Source organism: Cavia porcellus, unplaced genomic scaffold (genome assembly GCF_034190915.1).
Source record: "Cavia porcellus strain 051 isolate PalLab524CR breed Dunkin Hartley unplaced genomic scaffold, mCavPor4.1 scaffold_5, whole genome shotgun sequence".
Taxonomy (NCBI): Eukaryota; Metazoa; Chordata; class Mammalia; order Rodentia; family Caviidae; genus Cavia; species Cavia porcellus.
This window is the reverse complement of record NW_026947488.1, coordinates 49,146,737-49,156,656: the sequence shown is the minus strand read 5'-3', so window position 1 is coordinate 49,156,656 and position 9,920 is coordinate 49,146,737. Positions and strand designations below refer to the sequence as shown.

General features: G+C 54.9%; 1 protein-coding gene across 3 annotated transcripts; it reads right to left on the bottom strand.

The window, feature by feature from the left end:
* Positions 1–5,425: 5,425 nt before the first annotated feature.
* Positions 5,426–9,618, bottom strand: Gfra4 (GDNF family receptor alpha 4). 3 transcript variants are annotated; one of them, XM_063248765.1, is made up of 6 exons: positions 9,205–9,618; positions 7,220–7,557; positions 7,030–7,139; positions 6,800–6,934; positions 6,313–6,404; positions 5,426–6,154 (listed from the first exon to the last, which is right to left on the bottom strand). In XM_063248765.1, the coding sequence occupies exons 1-6, from the start codon at positions 9,469–9,471 to the stop codon at positions 6,074–6,076; spliced, it is 1,023 nt and encodes a 340-aa protein (XP_063104835.1). In that variant the 5' UTR covers positions 9,472–9,618; the 3' UTR covers positions 5,426–6,073. The 3 variants fall into 3 exon arrangements, with proteins under 3 accessions (XP_063104835.1, XP_063104837.1, XP_063104836.1); XM_063248767.1 differs by having other exon boundaries at positions 7,212–7,557; positions 9,205–9,412; XM_063248766.1 differs by having other exon boundaries at positions 7,030–7,557; positions 9,205–9,412.
* Between the last annotated feature and the right edge of the window lie 302 nt (positions 9,619–9,920).

The following is a 9,920-nucleotide window of genomic DNA, read 5'->3' as shown; positions in this document are numbered from 1 at the left end:
TGTGGGTTTGTTCAGAGTGCTCATTTTAATCTTGGTCAGAATTTTGCAGAAAAGAAAAACAATGTTAAGGATGCTAGCAGTCTTCAGATTGCCCCGGAGGAAGCGCTTGGCAGTCAGGAAGGTGTGGATGTAAAGCTGCCCAGAGGCCTTTTGGGTTGGAGCTCAGCGCTGGCCAGGTGGTGGGCGCACGTGCCAGTAGCCTGTGGGGTGTGGGGACACTCTGTGCTGGGCCTGGCCATGCTGCTGCCTGCCCTTGCCCCTTTCCCCCCATCTCACAGCTCCCCAGGGTCTCTCCAAGCCCCTGAAGCTGGGTAGCAACATCTGACAGGTTTGGTGAACTCACTATGCCAGGTTTTCGTCCTGTTGGAAACTGGTGGCAGCTCCCACCGCCCTCCTCACAGGTTTCAGGGCCCTTCCCACTTTGGTTGTGGCATCAGGCTTTCCCCTGGATCCCACACCTCCGCTCGGCCCAGCCCTAGACTCGGGTGCCATCCTGGGTGGCCATTGCATTGTCCTTGGCCTTGCATTTTAGATGATGTCTGCACTCACGCAGCCTCTTACGAAGGCCTGCGTGCTCAGCCCCACTTTCTTTGGCTCCGCCTACAGGAGGGGTCTGAGCAGTTCATTTCAGTGCCCAGTGCAGACTCCCAGTGCTCAAAGTCCTGGAGGGATGAGGCCATCAAAGTGGGTGCCATAGACAAGCTGTGAGACATGAAGGGCTACAGTTCCCAGCCCTCTCGCCAGTTAGGTTGGGACCAGACAGGGTCATGGTCATGCAGTGTCGGAAAAAGTGATAACACCAGTTCCAGACTTGGTGCTGAAATGCTTCTCTGTAGGACTCTGCCTGGGGGCCACATGTTCGAGATGTCAGAGGGAGAGCGGGTTCCTGAGTCACCACTTTCATGCAAACCAGCTGGTCAGTAAGTGCTGGGTTGAGCTTTGTGTCACAGACAGGCAATCTTTCCCTGAGATTAGAGCCCTTGTTACAATAGGGCGTTTCTCACTCCGACATACAAACCAGTACCTTGAAGTGTGATGCACCTATAACCCAAACCTATAAGACTTGACCTTGGCTTAGCAGCAGGTGGTGGGCAGTGAGACAACAGACAGCAGGAGGAATATGAGGTCCCTGCCAAGCAATGGCAAAACATCTGGGAAGACTTGGGGAACAAATCACATGCCTACCGAGTTTCAGGGTCGGGGGGAAAAGCAAGAAAAAGCAGTGTGTCATGTTTTGTTGTTGCCACATTGGAGAGTCCTAGTCCAGGGCCTTGCAGTGAAGGAAAGTTAACTGCTTCTCCCCCCAAACAAAAGGTGCTGGTGAGCAGCTAAGCCCTGTGAGACTTAAAGACAGTGAGTGGGTCTTGGAGGCGGTGGCCTCCCCAGTGAGCCTGGTAACCTCAGGCCACCATGTGGAGGACGCAAAGAATAAAGCCGACGTGGAACTGTCCAGAAAGGAACCAAGAATGCAGGCACTGCTTGTCAGGGAAACAACCATAAGCATGTGACGAGTCCTGCCTGGGACGCAGCTCTGAAGTACAGCGTTTGCCTAGCATGTGCAAGGCCTCAGGTTCGATCCCCAGCACCATAAAGAGAAAGTTACAGTAAGTTTGAGAAATCTTGAGTACAGCCTTTAAAACAAAGACAAAACTCATGACTGCCCTTGCCCCTTTTCCCCCATCTCCTCACAACTCCCCAGGGTCTCTCCAAGCCCCTGAAGCTGGGTAGCAACGTCTGACAGGTTTGGTTTGGTGAGGTTTGGTGGTTTGGCAGCTTACAGCTGCCCTCTGGCAAGAAGAGCCATGAAAGCTGTGTCTGCAGAGGACAGAACTAGGCTTGGCAAGGCCCTCCCACCTAGGGCAGGCCTGCAGGACTTGAAAACCAGTTATTGCTATGCACGAGCCACCATCCTGCCTATACTACAGCATTAATGAGGGCACCTTGCTCCACCTCACCCCTATCTCTCGGGGTGCGGAAGGTCAGTTGTTAATGCAGGGCATCACCTGGAGCTCAGGGTGGGATGGGACTTGTACTGTTCCCCTAGGAGAGGGTGCCTATGTTTCCTGTCCAGGACAGCAATCATGCCACACATCAGCCAGGTACTCAGCACACATTTCCTCCTCCTGAGTCCCCAGTGTCACCTGTACTGCACAGGATGCAGGCATCTGGGTGGAGATAAGTAATCAGTTCTCACCAATGATGTGTCAAGGTCTCGAATGTCTCCTCCACCATCCATTAACCTCCTCCAAAAGAAGACGGTATTGGAATAGAGTCAGAGCACCTGGGACCCCAGGTGACTGTAGAACACAGCACTGTAGACCGAAGGTATGGGAAATAGCTATCTTTTTTTACCCTGCCTAAGTATGACCATTCAACAGTTTGTTTGTTTGTTTGTTTGTTTGTTTGTTTTCTTGGACACAACAGGGCCAGGCACTGTGAAGGAACCAGAGATTTTTCAGGGAGAAAAACAAAATCTCCTATCCTCAAGGAGTTTACAGCCTCCTCATGTGGGAGGCAGTATGTATAAAACATCAGATGATAAGTTCTGGGATGAGAGGCGCAAGTTGGGTTGGGGTAGGAAATGCTGGGGGGTTGCCACCTCATGGTGTGGCTGGAGAAGGTCATTCTGATCAGGTGACAGCAGAACAGAGCAAGTCAAACCAGCAGCAGGTGCAGAAGCCCTGAGGCCAGCAGCATGCCTGAGGGATCCCAAGCTCACCAGGTGGGGTGACTGGAGCAAAGCAGAGACAAAATGAGGGTACGGTGGGACACGTTGGACCACAGGTTCAGTGGAACTGTGGAACACAAGACTGCCTCCAGGGGACACCGTCCAGGGGCCTCGATGGCAGTCTTGCCTATTGCACTGATGAAGACAGATACCCTGTGATATGTGGGACCAGCCGGACCCATAGAGGACCTGACCTGCATCACGCCAGAATTTCAGGCATCTCGATGCTGTCTGTGTAGATGAAAAAATAAACCTCTTTCTAATTATTCTAACACAGAGCCTAACCATATTCTTAAAAAAGCATTTGAGCTGGTTTAATACACAATCAGTTTTTCAGAAATTCAACCACCACGTAAATCAAAGGAGGACTAAAGTTTGTTTCCTCAAAAGATTTACCACGAGCTGGTTATCATTTTGGAAATTTCACCAACTGTGAGGTCACTGTTAGCATCTGAGTCTCCAACCCCATGGACCAGTTGGTCCCTTCTGAACAGCATCCTGTGGCTCTGCAGGTGACTGCAAGGACCAGCTGTCCACAACATGAGAAAGGGACCTGGCAGCTGACCTCAGAGATGGTAAGGAGTGCTAGGAAGAGCTGGTCTCAGCTCTGCAGCCAGGGCCCATCTGTAAAGCTTTGCCTCTCAACTGCTTAATCTCTGTCCCTTAATGCCTGTCGTTTGAGTTTGTGTATTAAATTTAATCTATTTGTAATACTGGGGATGGAACCCAGGGCCTCACACATGCTAGGCAAAGACTCTACCACTGAGATATCCTCAGTCCTTAAAATTTCTTTTTGCTGTGCATGGTGGCACACACCTGTAATAATTTCAGTTGCTTGGGAGGCTGAGGCAGGAGGGTCACTGGTAGTTCAAGGCCAAAATGGACTATACAGTAAGCCCAAGACCAGCCTAAACTACATATTGAGACCCTGCCTCAAAAAGACTTTTTTAAAAAATAATATATAGCCAGGCGTGGTGGCTCATCCCTGTAATCCCAGCACTCGGGAGGCTGAGGTGGGAGGATCGTTAAGAGTTCTAGACCAGCCTGGGTTACAAAGTGAGCTCAAGGCCAGCCGGAACTGCATAGCAAAACACCATCTCAATAAAATAATAATAATAATATTACAAAAAATTTTTAATATAGGGTCTTACTAATTTGCCCAGATGGGCTTGAACTTTTATACTCCTGCCTCTGCCTCCTGAATACCTGGGATTACAGATGTGTATAAGCACACCTGGCTGTGTGTTTTATTCACTTATGTGGAAACTCATTTTTTTCTCTGTACTGTCAGCCTTGGTCTGAAGGCTCACTGGGTATGGGGTGACGAGTCCCTGGCAGAACAGTGTCACAAGATCTCCTTCAACTCTGGCCTTCACAGGCAGCAACGTGGGATGATGTGCCCACCTGCTTTCCCAGTGTGTCAGCCTCCCTGGCAAGCTGCTGTCCTGCTGAGCACTGCTCTAGAAGCCTTGCACAATTGCCATCCCCTTAGTCTCTGTGAAGTTCACTGGCCAGTGTCCACCAGCAGGTTCAGGGAGGCTGGCCTAACTTACCTGGGGAGGTGGGCAGTGAGCTGTTTCCATACCAGCTTTGTCCCTAGACACTGGGCTGTCAGCCAGGGACACATTCAAGAGCCATGAAGTTTCCGGTAATAAATCCATGGACACTTTCAGCCCAGCACCTGCCTTTCTGCCTCTCCCCTGGCCACCTGCCAGCTGGGGAATCGGGAACAGAGACCTTGCCCCAGGGGACAGTCAGCCCATGGCCAGGTCTGCAATCCAAGTGCAGACACCAGAGCCATCACAGGCAGAAGGTAGCAAAGCAAACAAGGGACAAGATGAGCCTCTCTCTGCTCCTTAGATTGTATCCAGGCTACTGATCAGGGCGGTGCTAAACCAATCAGTGTACTGATTTTGATTTAGTAGTCACCTACCCTTAATCCTAGGATTGTACTACGAATTAATCCCACACTCTAGGTTCAGCCACCTCTGAAAAAGCCCCACCTATGACCGCATGAGGCTTGGGGGGGAGGGTGCATCTTGACACAAGCCATGACATGCCCCAAGGCAGGCAGGCCAGGCCTTTACATTCCTGCCTGCCTCACTCAGTCCTGAGCTGCAGTCACCTCAGCAGCAGTGTGAACCCCACTGAGCAGTGATTCTCCAGAGAAGGGGACAGCTATGAGCTGTGTTAGGGGTCTCCATGCTTTTAGGAGGAAGCAAGCAGACAGAGGCTTAGTATATATATACTAAGCAGACAGAGGCTTGCTACCCTCTTCTCCCCAGACTCCTTCACACAGCTGCTCGTCATTTTTGTTGTCTGTTTATATTTATTTACTGCTAAGGTGGAAACCAGGGCCTCATGCATGCTAGACAAACTCTCCCACTGGGTGACACCTTCAGCACAGCAATTTAAGATTGCCCAGGTCTAGCTGGATCACGCTGGCTAGGGTATGTTACGTGGCCTGGCAAATGTAGCTTCTCTACCTGAAAACTAGCAGAGAAGGAAGAAACAAAAACAAAGAAAACCTCTCCCACAGGACCTGAGAATGGATTCATTTGGCATCTGTAAGGGAGAAAGCAGAACCCGAAGAGGTTCTGGGGCCATCTGAGCCCACACAGGACAGCAGAGCACACCATGTGGCACAGCCTGATCTCCCGGCTTCCACGACACAGACAACAAGAGAACAAGGTCAGCCTCAGTGCAACAGGGTTTATTGAGCTTGGTGTGCCACTCCCAGCGCTGGGGACAAGCCATGAGGAAAAATGGGCCCATAAGCCAATACGAGATAGGACAGGACAGGGACCGGATTCTCATCCAGGTGGCAGCTACCCAGCAGCACAGCATGGACAGGAAGCACTGAGCCACATTAGCCCTGGGGCGCAGGCGGATCTACAGTGGGTGCCCTAAAAGGCTGCAGTAGCTGCTAGGGTAGCTGTGCCTGTAAGTCCACTCAGGTGTGTTCCTTAGAGTGTTAGCTGCTTGGGGAGCAGATAGAGTGTCCAAGAGTCCTAAGAGTCCAGATGATCGCTGAGATCATGGCACCAGTGCAGCCTGGCTATAAGCCCACCCTCTCCTGTCCTACCCCAGGGAGACTCTAGTGGTCTCAAGCCTGTGAAGAAAGGGACCTAAAATCCTTACTGAGCGCTGCGGATTTAGCTCAGCGCCTGCTGTGCAAGCACACAGTGGAGAATTTGATCCCTGGTACCAAAAAAAAAAAAAAAAAAAAAAAAAAATCCCTACTGAATGGGAAACTGGAGGCTTTGTGGCCCAGCCCCCAGCTTCCATCCTCACTCCAGGGCAAAGGCACACAGGCAGCCGGTCCCTTTACAGTGAGTGGTGGTGTCACAGTAGGGGCCGGAGTGCCAGGACAGGGAATATGGACAGCAGGGAGCTCTCCTTCAGGGGCCCAGCGGCAGAGGACACCTAGGGGTGGGAGCAGAGTGAGGACTTGAGGCAGGAGCCTGGTGCCGCCTGTACCCCCTTCCCAGGACAAGCTTGCTTCCTTCTCACCCTCCTGGCATGGCAAGTTGCAAGAGGAAACTCAAGGAACTGTTAGTTCACCACCTCCTCCCCGCACCTACCTGCAGGAGGTTGTATCCAGGGTCCTGGTGAGGGTCCAGCTGGACTTGCAGGAGTCCAGACCACCTGCTGTCAAAGGTTCCTATGGCCCCATCTATGGAGTAAGAGCCCACAACTCAGGCCTTTTAACTCCCAGACTACAAAACCATCAGACTCCAAGGGGTAATAGCGCCAGCTGTAGCACCTGGGAGCACGTCCATGGGGGGGGGGGGCGCTTAGAAATGCCGGAAGTAGGAGTCTCACCTTGTTCAATTCCAGGTCCTCAAAAACCTGTTTTAACTCGCTCCCTTCTACCTGCCCTGGTACCTCCTGGGGATTGGGACCTGGGCGCAATTCCCAGGGGTAAAGCGACAGCGAGGGTTGGAGACAGAGGATGCCTGCAAGGCTATCGCAAGTTTCCTTTCCTTTAAAGTTTCCTTTCCTTTAAAGTGGGCTCCTGCCAACAAGGTGACTCGGGAAGGGCCAGTAGACGCCTCGCTCCTCGCTCACCCAAGCACTGGTTCCTGGTAAAGAGCCCCCGGAAGGCTTCGCACTCCTCCCGCCGGTTTCCGCTGGCTCTGCAGTCGCACCAGGGCGCCACGCGCGCGCTCGCGTTGTCAACGTAGTTGGGGGTAACAGCCGTGCCTGCGGTGAGACCGAGGGCCGGGTCACAGGCCTACCGTAGTACAGAGGCACCCTAGGAGAGGCTCTGCCCGCCCCTGGACCAGGGTCAGGCGTACCCACGAGGCCCGCGTAGGCGCGGAGGCAGCGGAGACCTTGGTCGCGCTGGCAGCCGTCTGGGGTGCTGGGGACCGGAGCGCAGGAAGCCTGGAAGGCCAGGAGACGGGGCCTGTGCGGGCGGCAGGGCGGTGGTGAGCGGGGATCGCCCGGCCCGAGTGCCCCCCATCCGCACCCCCAGCACCTGCAGACCCGGCTCTGCACGCAGGCGTCCAAGGGCTCCAGGCAGGGGGGCCGCACGGTGCCCGGCCCGTAGAAGGCGCAGGCGGGGACGAAGGTCTGGCGCCGGCGCTCGGCACACGCGGGGCCTGCGCACGGGCAGAAGAGCAGCGCGTGGGTGAGCGCGGGCGGTCCGCGGGTGAAGAAGCGGCGCAGGGCGCGGTGGCAGCGGGCGCGGGGACAGCTCCGGGGCGCAGCCCGCGCCAGGCAGCGCGCCACGTACTCGGTGCGTAGCCGCTGGCACCGCGCGTCCGCCGTGCACGCCTCGGCCGCGTCGACGCAGCGGTTCCCTCCGGCGTCGCTCGCAGACCCTGATGAAGGAAGGGCAGGCTGCAGTTCACCGTGCACCTTACTGGCTTCTCCCTGGCCACCTCGGAAGTTGAGTGACACTCAGAATCCAGGGTGGGGACAGTGTGGCCCAGAAGCCTGGCCGAATGCCCCTGACCTGACCACGTTGGCGAGATTGAGTAGTGGCGGGTTGTGTTGGTCCCTGCACCAAATCACCCTCTCCAGTCACAACTACCATCCCCCAAACTGCTCCACACCACCAGAAGAGCTCCACGGTGCTCCTTCCAACCGCAGTCCCACCTGACGGCGCAACACTGAGGCGTCGTGGCGGCCTGGCTAATGGAGACTTCGCAGACATAGCACCGAGGACAGTGGATGCCCCGTATGGCCTCTTTGGCCACTTTGGGGTGCCTGACCTTTCTTCTTCTCCACTCTTCCGCCTCGTGGAGCACCTCGGGTGGTCTGTAGCTGTCTAGTTCTCCCTCCTTCCAGCCCTCTGTGGTCAGGGTCTCACTCAGCCTGCCCCACGTGGTCTCTGGCCTCCCAAGCCCTCCAGCCTCCATCAGCCAAGGAAAGGTCCCTGACGGCCGGCCGCAGGATGTGGATGGAGAGAAGCCAGGATGGCTGCCATAGAACCTAGTGCTGAACTCAGGACCTCAGGGTGCGTCCTGGGTTGCAGTGGAGTAGCACAGTGACAAGTGACACACCACGTGGGGTCTGGCGTGGTAGAGCCTCACATCAGGGGCTCTTGTGGACAGATGAGCTGTGCCCAGAGACGACACCATCCAGCCCCGCCCGAGTACCCAGTAGACTTGACAATCCCGTCCTAGGACTTGATTTACCAACACCAGGTTGTCGGGCCCCCTCCCTTTCCAAATAGACTGCAAAGACTAGAACCCTTTGTGGCACTACAGTCTGAGGAAGAGGGCCCAGCCTGCCCCTCATCTTGGGCTGGGCGGCCCCTCTGGCACTTGCTATCTTTCTGGGCTGAAGGTTGACGGTGGGGACCATGGTTCTTGCTGTAGCTTCAGTGCCTTCTGGTCTGCACAAAGGACAGACACACCGAGGACTTGGAATTGGCACAGAAGAGGAGGGGCCTCCTTTTCTGTCCCTTCCGGTCCATCTCTCCCCGATGGAGGGAGGCCTGAGGCCTAGAGAGCAGGTGCTCTGTCTTCCCCACCAGCCTTGCCGAGCACAGCAACTGCAGGAGCACCTGTGTCACCTGAACTCTTGGACCCAGCTGGCCTTTGCACCCAGACCTCCTCTCCAGTCCCAGCTCCAAACTCTGCACTGTAAACCTTTACCAGACTCCGTTCCCCACAGAGTCTCTGCCCTGCCTCCTGAGGCCCCAGTGAAGGAGGGCAGCCCTGGAAGGGGGCACAGCAGACGCAGGGCATGGAGGTCCAGACTGGGAGTGGAGTTCAGGGCACAGAAAAGAAAGTCCCTGGGGCAGACAGAAAGTCCCTGGGTACCAGACCAGCCTTGGGAGGGGGGTGGTTCAGCTGGGTCCCCAGATGAGTTGCAAGGCCAGGTGTCCCCAGTCCCTGAGCACAGGCTCCCCAACAGATACCCCTGCCTGTGTCCCAGTTTTCCTGGGATCACTTCTGGTTTTCCCATCTGGGAGGACCTGGTGCAAAGAGCTGGGATCTAGCAGGAAGATAGGGGCTCACCCAGTAGCAACAGCAGCAACAGCAGCACGGATCCCAAGCAGCCTGCCATGCCGGACAGGACCGTGAGCCACCGAGGACAAGGACCCAAGGATTGGACGAGGCGAATCCCCTGTGGGCAGGTGTCCCCTTCCCAGCACCTCCTGAGCAGGGGCAGGTGTTCCCAGGTGTCTGTGCCCACTCTCTCGCTCCCCTGGAGGAGACCTGGCAACAGTTGCAGCGGTTGTGACACTCGGGCCCTCTCCACTTTGTTCCCTCCCCAGGCTTCATCTCCAGGTGGAAATGGAGCGTGACAGCCAGCACTGAGTGCTTAGATGGACCCCGGTCCCCAGGAAGCTGGCCATGTCCACAGAGAAACGGACGCCCACCCCCACCATTGTAGCTTTAGGAAGCCACCTTTTTTCCTTTCTGTATAAGTTTACCATTAACCTTCTGTTCATTAATTCCATCTGTGGATAAGGGGAACACATTTGCAAACACATTAGTGTTTTCTTCATACCCTTTACTCTCCCCCGCTGCTGATGTCTTGCAGAAATCATAATGCAGTTATTAAAACAAGGACATTAGTGTTCTGCAGTGCTGTTAACTGAGCACAGGCCACTCTGAACGCCCTGGCTTTCTCAGTCATGTTCTTTTTCTGTTCTGAGATCCAATCTGGGACTCCATGTGACACTTCGTGCTCATGGCGCCTCAGTGCCCCCATCTGAGATGGTTTCCCC

Bases quoted from the DNA above. Each gene is read 5' to 3' on its own strand.
- Gfra4 (XM_063248765.1), bottom strand. From the start codon at position 9,471: ATGAAGCCTGGGGAGGGAACAAAGTGGAGAGGGCCCGAGTGTCACAAC. The intron at 7,140-7,219 runs GTCTGCAGGTGC...CCGCCCGCACAG, and splicing joins ACGCCTGCGTGCAGAGCCGG to GCCCCGTCTCCTGGCCTTCC. The intron at 6,155-6,312 runs GTAGGTGCGGGG...TCCCACCCCTAG, and splicing joins CTGGATACAACCTCCTGCAG to GTGTCCTCTGCCGCTGGGCC.